The sequence below is a fragment of the Rhagoletis zephyria genome, unplaced genomic scaffold, assembly GCF_001687245.7.
Source record: "Rhagoletis zephyria isolate East Lansing unplaced genomic scaffold, Rhagoletis_zephyria_1.1 Rzeph_scaffold_01745, whole genome shotgun sequence".
Lineage (NCBI taxonomy): Eukaryota > Metazoa > Arthropoda > Insecta > Diptera > Tephritidae > Rhagoletis > Rhagoletis zephyria.
In genome coordinates, this window is record NW_016158829.1 from 1 (window position 1) to 17,820 (window position 17,820).

The following is a 17,820-nucleotide window of genomic DNA, read 5'->3' on the forward strand; positions in this document are numbered from 1 at the left end:
TAAGGGCGACAATGGCGTTGATTACACTGTCGATAATGATGATTATGTTAATGATGACGAGAATCAAACCCGAAACTATTACTCATTACGGATGCCATAGCTTTAATACAATTATTATTAAGAATTTTTGAATATTCTGTAAATTTTAGGGAAATGTAAACCAACGAACAAAGTGCTTGAAACTTTCTGCTGAATCAATTTTAATCAGAGCAAAAGGACAATGCCATGCTATTTATTTATGTAAATTAAAAATATTTGTAAGATTATTTGTTGTATTTTTTTTTTATATTTATAAAAAAAAAAATATTTATTATTGGATATATGTACTACTTATTAGCTTTTATATTGATTGATGTTTTAATTTTAAAATCGAAATTAAAATGATACACATTCTCAACGATTGAGACGTTATCACAGCTTGTTTGAGGAAAAAAGCATAATTGTTTTATTTAGAAAATGATTTATTAAAAAAAAAAAAACTACTAAAAAATGCGGCTTTCAAATGAAGCCGACCAGTGTATTGGATATGACCATTCGGGAAATCGTTTCAAGAATGCTTTGAATTCATCTGTGTAGTACGATTCGTGATATTGGAAGTGGGCGCCTATACCAAGACGTAGTGCAGCACTCTCATTGGCTGCGGCGTGGCGCTAAAAGTGAAGAAAGAGCTAAATATATTGCCTTAAATTATCTAAATTGTCGGCTACTTACATCCACCTCAATCCAAAATTGCAATGGGCTTTCAGTCATGGAGTACATGTGATATATAAAATAGGGCGTCGAGTAATTGTTCTTCAATGGCGTCTTGTCAAAGGTCCAATCAACCACTTTCGCATCCGGATAAGGGTCTATATAAATAACGACACGATCTGCCGATTTTAAGCTAAATCCATAACGCACTCTTCTATTGGTTATATACACTTTTGAGGTTAGTTTGAGTTGAGTTGGTATAGGCAAGCTGGGGCTTGACGCCAATATCCAGCGCGAGGAGTTTCTATGCAATGAAAATTATGTGGCGCTCATAACTAGTTTAAATTTGATAGTTTAACTGCCTTCACTTACTTCCAATTCAGCCAACGCGAATTGTAGAGTGGCAGTCCGCAAAATATTTCCGCAGCGCAATCTGCCTCAATCGCAGATTTCGGTTCAGCATTTTGAAAAATTATATTCTCCAATGTATTAATGCGTCTATCGACTGGTTGTACATAGTAACCGGATTCGTTTCTGTAGACAAAGCCATACTCATTGTAGAAGGTGCGAGTGGTGTGCTTGGGGAAATAAAATATGGAATTTGTATTTGAGCTACAAGTTGGTATATTTGTAACAAGTAATTGAAAGAATTAAACGTTTTTTATTCCAAGATTTTATCAGTGCTTTATAAAACAAATTATTAAACCGTCCCCCGCACCAGCAAGAGCTATTTATTTCCATTTAAGTGATGCCCGTTCTAAATATGAAACAAATCGGACCATAAATATGGATTTTCCAAACATTTCGAACCCCTGCGCCACCTATCGGGCAACTTTTTTGGGAGTTATTTCCTTCCTTGTAGGGATTAATTCATCTTTCGTATTGTATTATCATCGGGTTCTAAGCTAGGTTTTGAAATTTCAAGTCTCTGGCTCATCGGAAAGTTGGTAAAAAATGGATTGCAAGATTTGATTACACACAAGTTAAACTTAATGAATGCTTGTAAAAGGGCTGTTAACGGTTCTCATTACTTACCAACACATAAACTCTTTGAGCAGCTACATCCTTCTTATAGGGGAAGCCAACGGGTAGACAAGCGATCATAATGAAGACTAAGCAAGTAACTCCAAATAGGCTGATGAAAGTTTTTGATTTGCGAAATTTGTGTAACACAGGCAGCTATGAAATAAGAAGCTTATGAAAACAAGGTCTTTATCAGTAGGTAGCTGGAATGCTCTCCTGTTAAACAATTTTCTATTAGATGAAAGAAAGTAGCTCGAAATCAAGCCGAATACGTTAAATCCTTTCCGCCTCAATGCGAATGGCAAACGGGGGAAAAATATTGAAAGAAAACACACTCTCATTCTAAAACTCATACAGTTTTAATGGTATTAATTTAATTAATTAATTTAATTTTATAAGAGCACTCTAGCCAGGCCGTTCGGCTAAATCAAAATTATAGAGCGACTGTAAGAAGGACCTGTCAATAAACCCACCAAAGTAGACCATTGTCGCCATCACGGAAAGAAGGAAATTTAATTTGACCCAATGGGAAGGGACGGAGATTTAGTTATGGCAAGAGATGAAGTATCTAGTAGAAGTATCACAATCTCGTGGCGGTTACCAACAAAACTTTTATGCTTGTTAAAGAATTTATGATAGAACATGGGATATCCCTCAAAAGTCAGGCAAGGTGGTTTTGACAACATCCAGAGAAAATTACACTAATTGGTCAGTGTAGCCAGCACAGGAGCCATGCCCACTTTTCAAACGGAAGCTCGGCCATCATGGCAGGTATACCACCCATAGGCATACTAATCGAAAACAAGCTTTGCTAGAGGGCTTTGTGGCGACTTCGCAACTTAGAGAGCAATAGGGGACCTTCAAGAGCACTTGGTGGTTTTTTAAATCATTACTTGATCATCCCGTTCTCCAGCTCACGCAGAAAATGCTAACTAAATTTTCTTTCTCAATCATGTATACCGATGTACTATAGCTCGAGGATGACAACGCTCGGCCCAGTCAGCAGAAAGCTGCACCAATGTTTACAAATCCAACTGTAAAATTAAAAATTAATAAATACATTAGGTAAAAAAAAAATAAATTATATTATAAGTAGTTTCGAAAGTATTCGTCCAACATAATTTGGTATATGGACCTTTTTCGAAGAGAAAAGGGAACAATTTTTTTAGCATTTCTGCTTTGCTGGATGTGTGCAAGCCCAAGATATTGACCAAAAATTGTCTTCTTTCACACAGATTGTTTTTAGAGCATAATAAACCATATCTTTGCTATTATTCTAAAAAAGTGGATTTTCGGCCCAGAAAAAAGGCAATCGAAAAAGTTCTAACCTCACTTTAGAGGAATCTCGTAAAGTGGTCTGAATCTTTGGTGGGAGGGCTTGAAGTGAAATACCTCGACCGCTCATCCGCAGAGAAGATAAGATTGTGGAAAAAACTCTGCTCAAAAAAAAAGTTTTTGCATCACAAAAATATTTGTATATGCCTTCCTGGACAAGGGAAGTATGACAACGCAGGATCGCTTGCAGCGTGGCATCAACAATACTTAAAATCCTTCTTGTTGATGAATTTATTGTAATAGCATAAAATTCCTTAAAATTGAGGACGAGCGAAACGATATGTAAATATATAAAGATATTCTACACGATTTACAATCATAGAGCTTTCGTTTCTACCAAAAATGGAAGGGCAATATTTAAAAAAAAAAAAAAAAAATGAAGGTACCATTACTTACGATGAATCCGGAAAAATGTATAGCCATTATAACACATAAACCGGCAATAAGAAACTCAGGCCTGCTGGTCGGTCCATTACGTCCCTGCATAGGTATGAATATTGTCAGGAAAGTAAATGTGAGATAAGTATAGAACCAGTACGGCGCCAGTTGGCATAGAAGATGTATGGGCAGGTATAAGTATTCTACGAAAATAAAGAAAACCAAATTTTTTCCAAACATTTTTTTTTAAGTAAAAGACACACTTACTCTTTCCCCAAAGCCGATTTCCAACACTCAATATGACCGACATTGTGTAGAAGAAAATGGCAATCATAGGAAAGAAAGCGGACCGTATGCCGAGTCCAGTCATAGTCAGACAAATAAGAACCAAAATAAGGCAGTGCGAATGCATGAAGCAGGCTAAAGTGTCATCAGGACGCATGTTGGACTAGAAGTAAGAATTTGGTAATAGATAATAGAAATGTGAATATATGAACCACACTCACCCTCTCCTTGGTGCAATGCATGTACACCGCCGGCAGCAAAGTCATGGCGAAGAACATGGGACAAAAGTAGAGGCCGAAAATCAGCCACGTTTCTGAGTACCAACACTCAGATGCACCTATACCGTCAATTGCCACCGCAATGAGAAAGGTGAGACCCCCTGCCACCAGTGTAGTCACAATTTGCACACCAACAATGGTTGAGAAACGAATGAAGACCTGTTTTATTGTATCCGCTCCGTCATCGCGTGACATCAGATAAACGGATATGCAAATAATGAAGACAGCACAAACAGAGGTGGTAATATTAATTATGACACCAGTTTGTTCAGTGTAGAAGATCACGAACCAGCCGAGATAATCGTAGAATACAGTGTGACCCTCCGCATAATTCTGTTGAGGTGGAAGTTAATTAAAAGATACATTTCTATTAAGTAATGCCACAACTTACTTCAGGATTCTCCAATTCTGGCGCATTGGCCAGCGCCCATGTCAGCGCCAACACATTCTCACCGGTTGTCTGACAAGTGCGTCGTTCGAGATTGGCATAGCTGTCGTACTTGGTGTGATAGACATAGCCATTCAGCGCGTGTGCCATATCTAGGCCAGGCACCCGGCCATACTCACGGAAAATTCGGAAATCTGTGTCGGAGGGTACGAAATTGTTTTGAAATAACTCCTCAGCGATGGTGGTAGCAAATGGGCGTGGCACGCTTTGTTTGTAGTATTTCATGAGCCATGGGTGATTGGGTCCCGATTGGAAGAGTATTTCGCGGCCACCCGAACCGGCTGAGTCTAGATTGATAAGCGCTCTGTAAAGACAAATACGATATATGTAGCTTGCCTGATATGTTTTTTTTGTTTTCATTAACGTTTTTCTTTTACTCACTTGCAATACTGCGCCCATTTGTGCCGTGTTATGAATGCATGCGATGCCAGTAGATTACTTTCTTCAGCGCCATTGAAGAGAAATACTATGGGGTGCATGAGCGGCTGCTCTGCCTTTGAAATCACTCGTAGAGTCTCCAACATAATCACAATCATTACACCATCATCTCCAGCTGCCGGCGAGTGTGCCTCTGAATCGAAGTGGGCATTCACTAATAGATACGAGGCGGTTGTTACATTTCGTGGCGCCAATTTCACCACCACATTGGAGACGTTGTGATAACTGGTGGCCATGCCCCACAGCTGGAATTGACCCGATGCGTATTGCAACTCAACTGCGATATCGTAGAGATCAAGACGTGCTTGTGCTTTGATTTTATCAATTTCGCCGAGTAAAAAATTCACTGCCAATACTTCATTTTCAATGGTACCAGAAAGTTTTACGCCGAATCGGCTCAATGTGAGTAGTTGTAATTCGGCTCGTTCGCCGATAAATTCGTCGGGATGTTGGTGTTCATTGCGCATGAGCAATGTTTTTGGATAGTTGTAGAAGCTGGGTATGGCGACAGCATAGAAAAGCAAGAACCAGATAGCGCAGTAGATGGGAGCCCAATACCAATCTAATTTCTTTTCCTTATGCTCAACACTGTCGTGGTGGAGATTCAGCTTTTTGATGGCCATGGCTGTGGAAGACAACCGAGTGTACATCAGGCATTCAATTAACCAAGATTCTGAATAATCAAAGTGTTAAGTATTCGAATTGTAGTCGACAAGAAATCCGACATTTGACATTTTACCATTCTTATGTAAAATTCACCGCTAAATCCAAAAAGTATTCAACACACCTTGGCTTAATCCGAGTATGAAGTCAAAATACAAAAATATAGAACAGGTTTTTGAGATATGGCCGAATTTCCTTCGTTTGAGGTCCTAAAAAAAGTGACCTCACTTACTTGCAATTTTTTTGGATGCAGTTGGCCAGTATCGAAATTTGTTTTACATTAGTGATATTTATTAAATTTGCTATCATCTATGTTCACAACATTTTCCAACCGGATTTGAATGTAGGAGTAATTCATTGATTTATCGACAATTTCCAAAATTTGTAAAGAAAATTAATTTATTTCCAATAGCAACTGAAACTCTGTAGGGTTAAATTGTCATTTCAAGGCAAACCTTCTTATGTAGGTCCAATAGAATTGATAAACCTAAAAGTACTAACAAACACTGGGTGGATATGAAAAAAATGGAGGTTCCTTAACTTTAATTCTGTTTTTTTTCTTACTGTTTCTTTACAGCCTGCGAGATATCGCTTAAAATAGCACTTACGTAGCTGTTACTAGTATGTACTCTAGTTCAAATGTACAAAATACATATCTGGTTTGCTGTTATCAAAATATAATTAATACTTAATTAACCTTATCAAATCAATTAAAGTGTAGTAAATGGTCTATCTGAACTTACCGATAAAATCAATAAATTTGATGCAAATCGATATTTATACTGCCGTTCAACTCTATAAAAGTCTGCCGATTGCTTGCTAAAAACCAATCGGATTTTAAAAATAGTTACATTTTACAACAAACACAGCCTTTAAAAGAAATTCGTACCAAAGGGTTTGATTTTCTAAGGAGTTTTTTCATCGCTCCATAAATAACCAAAAATGTTAGATAGGGCCGATTAAGATATACCATTCAATATTGTGGTACATACTTACCCCGAAATCAAGTCCAGCGAATTAGTACCCCTATTTGTTAAATTTTATATATTTAAAATAAAAAAAAAAAACACATAAACAAACATAAATCAATTGGATTAGCCGCAAAAGACCGAAAATATTGTGCTTGTTCCACGACTTGTCAATGCACTGTACATCTGTCCCAACAGCTACTGGTCTACTGGTCTGCCTTTATAGATTAATGCTTTATTAATATTTTTTCATGAGAAATTATAGATAAGCTGATACGAAAAGATCGTAGCTAACGAAGTGGTAAGTTAAGTGCTAAATAATCAGCCAGTGTTGATAAGCTGTGTCGATAGTGTGGAAGTTGTAAAAGCGATGGTAATTGTGGGAGCTTCTCGCAGGAAACGCACAAAAAAAGGGTGTTGGAATAAGGGCTATTTTTATCATTATTCGTACTAAAATATTAAGGTACGTAAAAATTTATGATTTCACTATTCACATACATCTAACCTGCTATTATGAGATGAGGCAAAATACTACTTATCTATAACAGAGAAGTGTTCAGACATACCCACATATATGTATGGTATATGTAAATGAAATTAAGTCTTTTGAAAATTTCATAAATGCTCGCCTAGTAAAAGAAATCAATAGCACACAACCAAACGGTCCAAAGAAAAATTATTTCAAGTCATCACTATGAAACGTCGATAATTCGAACCGAATACACAAATAAAAAATTTGACTCGTTTTATTAAGTTTTCTTATATATTTATTGATTTTAATAACCTACAGTTGCATACAAAATAAATAAAAAAAATGCTCATTGGCAAAATTATACGTTTAAGTAGTTAAAATACGCAATTAAATACACGCATACATTCATATACAGTTGTATAAATAACTATAACTGGACTTAAAACAGTCGTGTCTCATAATATGCCGGCCAAGCTATCGCATCTACATATTTGGGGAAGCTTTGCAGGAACTTTTTAAATTCCGCTGTATGTGCACTCTCATCATGATTCCAATGTCCAGCAATGCCAATTTCAAATATTGGCGAGCTCCAGTCCTCTGAAGGATTCTGTGGGTGGAAAAATTTTTCGTGATGTAATAAATTTGGTACAATTTTTTTTTTTCATTTTATGCATATTTATATACATATATGTATATTAATTTAACTTCAATAGATTCTATGACTTTATGACTTTATGCCGATTACATAATAAAATGCAAAATGTTCACACATGGAATTTGATCCCATGGTTACGTAACAAAAGGCGAGTATAACTTCATTATGCGATCTAATTTATTCTAGAGATCACTTGCTACATGATTAATGTGTCGAAATGATTTACATGCTAAGTCTTTCAGCACACCACAGTCTTTCGTAAAAAAGTGTCAATTCTGGCAACTACCTTGAAAGCACTACACGGTCTTTCGAAAGACTAATTGTAAGATCTGCTAAGAAGGACGCTTTATAGCCGGTTACTCAATGTCTGGTTAACACTTTTTACAGGTTAAACAGTGTTTTCGACGTTATCGGCTTTCACATATACATATGTACATACATATGTTATGGAGCGATAAGGATGTTTAGCCTGAAGTTAGTTTTACCAGACATTGAGTAACCAGCCCTTAGCGTTATTCTGATTGACTTTTAGCAATAAGTGTTCTAAAAACTATGTGAAATGAAGAAATATATACATATATCGCTAGCTTAGAGTGCAAAGTTGAAAATTCCATTTATTTTTAATTTATATAAGAGGAAAAAACTTCTTATAGCCATTTTCCTCAAGTATTTCGCAAATCTTTGAATACAACATTTTGCATATTTAAAGCATAGCAAGACTCCACACGAATAAGAAGGATTCCAACTTTATTAAACGATTTCGCATTATTTTGGTTTTGTCGACCTTTCGGTGCCTCTTTTGGACTTAGCAAATGTATTTTTAATACCCCTAGCTTCCCATGTCAAAAATATAAAAAGTGGACTTAGCAACTTTTCACTCTAAGCTAGCGATATATATTTATTTTTAAAACAACAAAAGCTAAACTTAAAAAAATAAAATAAAAAAAAATAATCCATTAAAATTAATGAAAAAAAAATTAAGACAAGTTTTTAAAAAGTAAATGATATTAAAAAATATGATTCTCTTAAAGTAATGGAGACTTTAAATTAAAAGGAAAATAAATTACAAAACAGTAATAATTAAAAAATAAAATAAGTTCCTTGATGTTAAATGTAATTATAAATTTTTTTCTTTTTAAATTAACATAATCTACAATTAAAAAGAAAACAAAAAAATTTTTCTCTTTTAAAAAATATAATCTAAAACATAAAAGTAAATTAAAAAAAGGAAAATATAACAATTTTGAGTTAATTGAAATCAAAAGATTTTTAAAATATTATAATCTAAAAATTAAAGAAAGTTAGATTAAAAAACGAAAAAAGTTACTAAGAATTGAACAAAATAAAATAATATTCTTAAAAAAAAATTTTTTTTCTTAAACAAAAAATCTAAAAACTAAAATAAATTATGTTAAAAAAGTAAAAACTTACATAAAAAATATAAGTATGTTTTTAAAAGTTAAATATTTAAAATTTTTTTAAAATAGTAACTAAAAATTAGAAAAAAAATTTTATTAAAAAGAAAAAAATAACACAAAAAAAGAAATAAAAAAATTTGTTACCAAACTCAAATGATTATAAAAAAATATTTTTCTTTTAAAAACAAATATAATCTTAAAATTAAAGAAAATGAAGTTTCTAATAAAAACTAAAAATTAAATGAAACTAAAAAAAAAAAAAATCTAAAAATTAAAAGAAAAAGATAAAAACGAAAAAAATAAAACACGTTCCTAAAAATTACTATGTGAAAAAAGGAAGTACATTTTTCGTTTTAAAACAATGAAATATAAAAATTAAAAGAAATTTATCTAAAACAAGTAAGAAAGTCTAAGTTCGGGCGGAGCCGAACATTAAATACCCGGCGCAATTACTAAATATATGTTTTCCACCTTTCCGAAAGCTACCGCTACACGATAAGCCGGGGTGTATAAATTTTAAGTAAATTAGCGTCCTTAAATTTCGAAATATTGCAGTTTCAAGCATTTCTGAAATATACCGTTATATGAAAAGCGGTCGTAATTTTAGTCCGATTTCAATAATTTTCAACGCTTTGCTTTTATGTGGCAAGCACAATAACCATACCGAGTTTGGTTCAAATTGCTAGAACGGTTAGCGAGATACATATATGTGATCATAAGTGGGCGGTGCTACGCCCATTTTCCAAAATTGTATCATAAGCGTATTTCTTGGTAAAAAATTGTTGCAACCATCTATTTTGAATAAATTAGCTTTAATATTTACTGATTTATCGAGGATTTCGTATTTTTCTAAATTACCGTTATATGGGATGTGGGCGTGGTTATTGTCCGATTTTAAAAATTTTCGGCCATTTGGTATGCTGTAGCAGGACCAACAACTGTGCCAAGTTTGGAAGAAATTGGTGCAGCGGTTACCAAGATATAAACATGTAACCATAAGTAGGCGTGGCTACGCCCATTTGCCAAAATTTTTTAATATTCTTATTTTTTGTCTAAAACTCATTGTAAATATCAATTTTGAGTGAATTATCTTTAGTAGTTACTACAATATCGCACTTTTCGTATTTCTGAAAATTACCGTTATATGGGAGGTAGGCGTGGTTATTGTCCGATTTCGCCCATTTTCAATACCATCCGTCCTATGCCCAAAAGAAGTCCATGTACCAAGTTTCGTTAAGATATCTCAATTTTTACTCGAGTTATCGTGTGCACAGACGGACGGACGGACGGACGGACAGACAGTCACCGCTTAATCGATTTCTCTTTTCATTCTGATCATTTATGTATACATTTGTCTATATCTATCTCGATTCGTTTTGCCTGTTACAAACAACCGTTATGTGAACAAAGTTATAATACCCTTGTGCACAAGTGCGCTCGGGTATAAAAATAAAAAATTCAAAAAGAAGAAAAATGTTAAATAGTTTCAAAAAATTCAACGAACTTAAAAGAAATTCTTTTTAAAACAATAAAGTCTGAAAATTAAATTAAAAAAAGAAGCAAAATAAAATGAGTTTCTAAAACTTAAATTAAAGTTAAATAATTAAAAACTAAAAACAAATATCGATTTAAAAAATCCGCTGCCGGAAGCTTCGAACCCCAGATCCCTTGAATGTAATGCCAATGCTTTCCGCACTCTGCCATTGCGTCTGTTCGAATGGCACGAGCAAAATGATACACAAGTGTTTTCTGTTAAAAGAGCTTTTCACGATGAAAATTGGAAAGGGAGCTTTCTTGTTAGACTTTCGGGCCAGGATAAACAAAATCTTTCAAACAATCTTGCCTACTATCTTTAAGTTGTCTCACAAAAAACTTTCAACTGCCTTAGCCAGAATTGCGCTGTTATTCTTTCCGTATTCTGCGGTCATGTGAAGTGACGATATGATTTTTTATTTTCATATAATCGCTGACTGGTAAAAAGTTTGCAAATCATATGATTTTTTATCACATCATCATGTCATGCGATCTGATGTGACGATATGATTTTTCGTTTTCATATCGCGAATCATGAACTTACTATTGTTTAAAAATAATGTTATTTTGTCACATGATTATTTGGGTCCATGAAGCCATTCTACGAGCAGAATATTTTTCTACAGAAGACTGCCCAATCTTGATTGAATTTGAAAGTTTTTAAAGGGGTAAACTCACCTCTAATTCGAGTGTGAATTTCAGCGGGCTACTATCTTTGCCATATGAGAAATAAATGAAATATGGCGGCTTCCAACCCAAACGCAATGGACTATAATGGAACGACCAAGAGCTCATTTTACGGTCCTTCAGAGGATTGATGTATAAGCCCATATGGTCAGGTCCACTTAACTCCAGTTCATAACGAATTGAAGTTTTACTTAATTGATTTTTGGAAAGTAATTTCACTTCAGGCACTCTATCGAACTTGGGATCTGGACCGGGTATCCATAAACTTGAGGCACTGGCGAGAGAAACGAGAATTGATTATAGTTATTAGTTTAAGAGTTGCTGCCTGACACCTACCGCGCTTTATGCCAACGATGATTGTAAAGCGGCAGACCACACAACATCTCCGTTTCGCAATCTTTGTTGAGGTTTTGAGCCAATGACATGTTGAGCAAGTGATCTAGAAAGAAAAAATGAAGAATTGTGTGAAAAAAATGGAAATTATTTAGAAATTAAGATGCGGCTATTTACTTTTCACGGAATAAGTGCGACGATCCTGCGGCAAAATGAAGTAGCCAGTCTCTAGACGTCGCACGTTATTCGTTTCATCATGGAAGACGCGACGAGTGTGCTAAGAGGAAGGTAGAAAAATCGTTAGTAGTTGATCTTATAGCTCTTATGCGTTAGCACTCACCAACACAGAAAAGCGTTGTATGTTGGTTTCCGGTCGATATGGGAAGCCAATTGGGGTGGCCGCGAATATTAAGAATAGAGCCGTGAAGGCGAGCAAAGAACAAATTATAGTCTTGGACTTATGGAATAGATTGAGAACTGGAATCTGAAATGGGAAACCATTTAAAAGTCAAAGAATAAAGTTCGAGTGGAGTAAGCAACTTACCATAAAACCACCAGTAAGTATACCTACGCCAACTGTAAAAGCGCAAATGATTAGATCTGGATTAACGCTAGCGCCAAAGCGGCCGGTCATCGGAATGAAGGCGACAAAGAAACCGTGTGAGAGATAGCCATAGAAGATGAAGGGTGGAATGTTGCAAATGATGTGTGGAATAAGCCAAGGTAAAGCTATGCGAAAAATAAAAAGAAAATTAAAAATATTGATTGAATGAATATTGACGGAGCAGATGCACCTACATTTGTTATGCAGTTTGGTGCTTAAATTCACGATCAAGCCCAAAGTGTAAAATAGCACTGCGATCATTAGCATGAAAGCCGAACGTATGCCAGCGATGGTAGCGATTAGTGTAACGAAGGCCAGGAAGAGGCAATGACAGTGTAGCAGAATTTGAACGCGATAGCCGAGCGGGAAGCGATCCTAGAAAAAAAAAAACACAAAATTACAACATACAAATTAATTTTTCTTTAAAGATCTTTCGATTAGCCTTACCCTCCGTTGCAAGTGGAAGTAAATCGCTGGCACAATAGCGAAACCGAAGAATAGCGGACAAAAGTACAAACCCATAATCAACCAGGAGTTGGTGAACCAAGACATGGGCATGTGCAGTACATCCATAAAGAATGCCATAAAGAAGCAAAGTGCAGTCGCAGTGATTACGGCGAGTACTTGTACACCGAAGAGCGTAAGAGCGCGATTAGCAACGTTGCCAAATTTCGTGCCAGTGCTGTGTGCCATCTGTTTGAAAGAGTATGTGCAAGTGCCAATGGCCACCAGCGAAACGAAGATATTCACAATGATACCCTCGGTTTCGCTGTAGAACACCAATGAACGGCCGAGTACATCGAAGAAGACAGTGTGACCCTCAGAGTAGCGCTAAATGATGCGAAAATATTTAGAAAGGAAATTTAGAGAAAGTGAAATCATGAAATTTAAGCAGGTGCTTACCGAAGGATCTTCCAACTCGGGTGCATTGGCAATTTCACGTACCAGCGCGAGCACATTATCACCTGTATGCTGGAAGGTGCCACGTGGTATGATCTCTGGCACATCGAAGCGTGTGTGATAGACGTAACCGTTGTACTGATGAGCCATATCCAATCCTATGAGGAGAGGTGGAATAGAAACCGGTGAACAAGTTTTAATGGTAATAGGAGTTGGTGCTGGTATTAGTATTGGTATTGATATCAGTATTGGTACTAATATTAGTATAAGTATCTGTATAAATATTGGTATTGGTATTATTATGTACTGGTATTGCTAAGCGTACTGCTTTTAGTATTGGTGTATTGCTAATGGTATTGATAAAGGTGCTGTAAAAAATGTTCTCACACCTACCAGGCACACGTCCATGGTCGCGGAATATCCTAAAATCAGTGTCAGATGGTATAAAGTGTCGCTGGAACATTTCTTCCGCCACAGTGGAGGCATACGGATGCATTACAGCGCGTCGGTAATGCTGTAAAAGTTAAAAGAATATCTCAAATTAATAATGCACGAAATAGCTTTTGTGCTATAAATTTAATGAACTTGCGAATCTTCATTTTTTCTTCACTGCATACTCACCTTCATTAACCAAGGGTGATTAGGACCAGATTGGAAAAGAATTTCGCGTCCACCGCTGCCAGCTGAATCCAAATTTATTAAAGCTCTGTTGATTGTACGTTTAAAAAGTAATTAATATTTTAATGAGTTGTTGAAAGTGGATGGAAATTAAATGAGGAAAAATAAATAATTTAATGGGAAAGGCAAAATTAAGTGAGCAATTATGTTAGTTTAGTGGTTAAGTGAAGCGGAAAGGGCGGTAAAAAGAGTGTTTTTTTTTTACTTACTTGATATACTTCGCCCATTTATGCTGTGTGATGAAAGCGTGTGATGCCTGTAGTGGATTTTCCTCAGCGCCATTGAAGAGGAAGACGACTGGATTGCGAAGCGGTTTGTCCGATTTCGATAAAACCTTTGTTGTCGTAGTTATTGAATAAAATAGTTTTATTATTTGAAAATAACGAGAGAAAATTAAAATTCCACTGACTTACGCGTACGGTCTCCAACATTATGGCCACCATTGTGCCGTCATCACCGGCGCCTAAAGAAAATAATTAAATAAACACATATTGGAGATCTGTACAAAAATACTTTACTTACCTTTACCATGCGGCACGGAGTCGAAGTGACTGTTTACCAACAAATAAGATGTGCTATTCGTGTCCTTTGGGCCAATTTTAATGAGAAAATTCTGTATACCCTGATACATATTAACCATGTCCCAGTGACAATAGCTGCCCGATGCCAGCTGCACATCACCCTCAATTTCTAGTGCAGGGTTAGCACCAGCTTGTAAATCTTTCAATTTCCTCTGAAAGTATTTGATGGCATTTTGCTCATTTGCCTCGCTACCCACCACACGCGGCCCCAATGCAATGAGTTGTGCCAAATTTTGCTCGGCCCTTTCAGCTACAAAACGATCCGGATAGCGAAATTCATCCGCAATATTAATCGGTTTGGGTAATCGATGATAGGCGGGTATGGAAACGAAGAAGTAGAGAAGCACCCAAGAGGCAAGGAAGACAGGCGCCCAGTACCATTTGAGTTTGCCATGTTCAACGAAGACACGCTGCCAAATGCTTCGGGTCTGCAATTATGATTTGAATTATGTAAATAAATGTGGTAATTTATGGTAAAAACTTTATATGTTGAGGACAATACTTTTTGATTTTTTCTGGGTTATTTTTCTTTTATTTACTTTCCATTATTTTTCAACTAAAATACAGTTAATTCTCTAATCAAAACCATAAGAAGACACGCTTTACAATTGCATATTTTTTATGCCAAAAATTGTGGAAGAGTTCAGTACAAAAATTTTAAAAATCAACGATAAGTTGCAGCTATATCAAACTTGCACTTTATTATATCAAAATTAAATAGAAAAAAACTGCATGTCGAAAAAATTCTAAAAAGTCTGAGAAAAAAGTTTTAAATTTTGATGAATATTAACACAAGCGAGTTTCAAAGCGTGTATTCTCGAGGCTCAGAAGGCGTGCGAAGGCGTAAATTGAAAGGTTACGAGAAAAGATTTTTAAATGTCAGAAATAATTGAATAGTTCTAATCTTAAAAATCAAATGAGCCTATAAAATTTGAAAAAATTCGAAAAATTCGGTTCCGCCATACTGGATTAACCATTTTGAAATTCGCGATTCTGCCATTAGAAGACAATTTTTGAAAAAAAAATCAGTCAAAATAATAATTTAAATAAATAATTAGATTAAGAATTGAGGCTCAAATTGATTGGCTTGGGGAATACAAGAAAATAATTTAATATCTCACAATGGCTAGTTTGGATAAGCCGTGGTACTCATGGGAATTTCAGGAAAAGCCTGAACAGATTCATTAAACATACTGTTCTGAGATCATTTAGTTTGCTAAAGAAATAACTACCCATTGCTTTTGCTCTCCAGTTGGTTATTGAGGGCAGTGACAAAAAAAAATATTCCCTTCATCCTCATCCTAGTAACTTTTGCCATAGCTGCTAGCCGGCTCACCTAGTCGATTACTGTAGTCGTATCAGAAAGTGGGTACGTAGATTTCTTAGCTCAGATTTTTCGTGATACAACACCCAAACCGTTACTGCTCATCAGCGTGAGAACTTGTTTAATACTCCCAGAGTCCCTAGATGTTTGGCCAAATCCAGTAGAGTATTCCGCATGAGGTGCCCCTCTTACCACGAATTTCCTTATGGAAGATTCTTTAAGCCTTGCGTTTATAATCGGTAAATGAGAAGATTTTTCGCAAGAGCAGCTAAGTAAAGCCTCGTCAGCGCATTGATTTTTTGCTCAATTCTAAATGTGTTTTTTTTTTATAAATAATATATTCTTTAACAGTGAAAAATGTTCTATACAGGGTTCCTTGCTTTTCCTTTGTAAAAGATTTTAATGGCATTGTGTCTGACTTAGGGCTGCACAAAATCTCTTTGTGTTGCAAATTTAGTCAGCTGAGATATATAACAAGCTTTCGGGCAGGAAAAATTTCCTTTGGAGAACTAAAGAAAACAACTCTGTGTTTCATAGTGTAGTGCTATTAGCCCTGATGTGGTAGCCCTTATCGCGTGCCTTACTTGCTACTTGCTACAAGTTTTTTTTTTTTTTTTTTTTTGAACTTTGAGTTGTGTCGTTATTGCAGAGGACCATCGCACAGTGGTTCGGGTAGCAGATCTAGCTGGACGAAGGTCAAAATATTTTTGTTTTTAAAATACTTAATGGTACTTGGAATACATTCCTGACAATACATTCAAATAGAAATTGCATTTATTAAAGCATTAACATATGAAAACAAACAAAAAAAGGTAAGTCTACGCCGCCTATTTGAGAACTCTATTTTAAAAGCTGAAATTTAACTTAAAATATTGATAATTGCACTCACAGATATTTCCATAATTGCAAATTGACTTTATAAACAAAAAATTACACTTATTCCGCTATAGGTTCAGAGGTCACAATGAAATTTATGTCCACATTGGTATAAGCAAATTTATTCTGAAAAATCGTCGTTTTGATTAATTAAAAAGATAATTAATGTGTTAAAACCAGGGTCCGTATTTGCACACACATGTGCAGCACATCCTAACATTTTAAGCTCACACACGTGTGCTGTGCATATAAAAAATTAAAAATTTGCTCACATCANGTTAAAACAGAAAAATACTTGGAGTTATAAAAACTTTGGTTATGTAAGAGTTAACAAAATAGTAAATCGCGAATTTTCTGCTTTCTGAAATTAAAAAATTATACAACAGGCATGCAAATCTTTAAGCGCTGTAATAAATTTTTTTCTGAAATTTATTTGTGTTTCTTGCTGTGATATTAAATTTTNTGTTAAAACAGAAAAATACTTGGAGTTATAAAAACTTTGGTTATGTAAGAGTTAAAAAAATAGTAAATCGCGAATTTTCTGCTTTCTGAAATTAAAAAATTATACAACAGGCATGCAAATCTTTAAGCGCTGTAATAAATTTTTTTCTGAAATTTATTTGTGTTTCTTGCTGTGATATTAAATTTTAGTCATGGTAAAGAAAATCTTAAGAAGTGAGTTGTTTGACATTTGGAGAAGTGTTGCTGAAACTTCTAAAAGACAACAAGGTGTCCGTGATTATGTGATTAGTAAATTGAAAGAAATTTCTAATGAAAATGCTCGTTCCGAAGTAAATAAAGTAAATTAAGTAAATGACTTTAGATTCGTAATCAGCAACCCAGAAAACCCCCAGATACCCAGTTACATAGAAATCTACCGACTTTTTTTTAATTTTCGTCCGTCATATTTGGATCCGCCATTTTGAATTTTTGGTAAATGACTTAAGATATGTAATCAGCGGCCCAAAAAACCCCCAGATACCCAGTTTCATAGAAATCTACCGTTTTTTTTAATTTTCTTCCGCCATATTGGATCCGTCATTTTGAATTTTTGATAAGTGACTTCAGATTCGTAATCAGCAACCCAGAAAACCCCCAGATACCCAGTTACATAGAAATCTACAGACTTTTTTTTAATTTTCGTCCGCCATATTTGGATCCGCCATTTTGAATTTTTGGTAAATGACTTTAGATATGTAATCAGCGGCCCAGAAAACCCCCAGATACCCAGTTTCATAGAAATCTACCGATTT

The 17,820-nt window shown here is 35.2% G+C and overlaps 2 protein-coding genes across 6 annotated transcripts in view; both read right to left on the bottom strand.

Moving 5' to 3' along the window:
• Nucleotides 1–94: 94 nt before the first annotated feature.
• LOC108365008 (endoplasmic reticulum metallopeptidase 1) lies at nucleotides 95–6,967 on the bottom strand. Of its 4 annotated transcripts, none has more exons than XM_017618903.1 (10): nucleotides 6,535–6,967; nucleotides 4,819–5,500; nucleotides 4,381–4,741; nucleotides 3,933–4,322; nucleotides 3,694–3,874; nucleotides 3,445–3,629; nucleotides 1,726–1,869; nucleotides 1,063–1,268; nucleotides 712–994; nucleotides 483–650 (listed from the first exon to the last, which is right to left on the bottom strand). In XM_017618903.1, the coding sequence occupies exons 2-10, from the start codon at nucleotides 5,496–5,498 to the stop codon at nucleotides 483–485; spliced, it is 2,598 nt and encodes an 865-aa protein (XP_017474392.1). In that variant the 5' UTR covers nucleotides 5,499–5,500; nucleotides 6,535–6,967. The 4 variants fall into 4 exon arrangements, with proteins under 4 accessions (XP_017474394.1, XP_017474395.1, XP_017474392.1 ...); XM_017618904.1 differs by lacking the exon at nucleotides 6,535–6,967 and adding an exon at nucleotides 6,282–6,333; XM_017618905.1 differs by lacking the exon at nucleotides 6,535–6,967 and having other exon boundaries at nucleotides 95–650; nucleotides 4,819–5,498.
• Nucleotides 6,968–7,255: 288 nt separating this feature from the next.
• The window catches only part of LOC108365009 (endoplasmic reticulum metallopeptidase 1), an 18,314-nt gene continuing 7,749 nt past the window's right edge, over nucleotides 7,256–17,820 (bottom strand). For both annotated transcript variants that reach the window (XM_017618908.1, XM_017618907.1), the window contains exons 2-15: nucleotides 14,309–14,795; nucleotides 14,200–14,249; nucleotides 13,996–14,120; nucleotides 13,730–13,814; nucleotides 13,502–13,622; nucleotides 13,112–13,266; nucleotides 12,656–13,039; nucleotides 12,403–12,583; nucleotides 12,149–12,333; nucleotides 11,945–12,088; nucleotides 11,782–11,881; nucleotides 11,608–11,710; nucleotides 11,263–11,545; nucleotides 7,256–7,585 (exon numbers count right to left, since the gene is read on the bottom strand). In XM_017618908.1, the coding sequence (XP_017474397.1) occupies nucleotides 7,418–7,585; nucleotides 11,263–11,545; nucleotides 11,608–11,710; nucleotides 11,782–11,881; nucleotides 11,945–12,088; nucleotides 12,149–12,333; nucleotides 12,403–12,583; nucleotides 12,656–13,039; nucleotides 13,112–13,266; nucleotides 13,502–13,622; nucleotides 13,730–13,814; nucleotides 13,996–14,120; nucleotides 14,200–14,249; nucleotides 14,309–14,795 (2,571 nt within the window). In that variant the 3' untranslated portion in view covers nucleotides 7,256–7,417. The remainder of the gene's footprint in view (nucleotides 7,586–11,262; nucleotides 11,546–11,607; nucleotides 11,711–11,781; nucleotides 11,882–11,944; nucleotides 12,089–12,148; nucleotides 12,334–12,402; nucleotides 12,584–12,655; nucleotides 13,040–13,111; nucleotides 13,267–13,501; nucleotides 13,623–13,729; nucleotides 13,815–13,995; nucleotides 14,121–14,199; nucleotides 14,250–14,308; nucleotides 14,796–17,820) is intronic.

Bases quoted from the DNA above. Each gene is read 5' to 3' on its own strand.
- LOC108365008 (XM_017618905.1), bottom strand. From the start codon at position 5,498: ATGGCCATCAAAAAGCTGAATCTCCACCACGACAGTGTTGAGCATAAG. The intron at 3,875-3,932 runs GTGAGTGTGGTT...TCTTACTTCTAG, and splicing joins TGCATTGCACCAAGGAGAGG to TCCAACATGCGTCCTGATGA. The intron at 3,630-3,693 runs GTAAGTGTGTCT...TTATTTTCGTAG, and splicing joins AAATCGGCTTTGGGGAAAGA to AATACTTATACCTGCCCATA.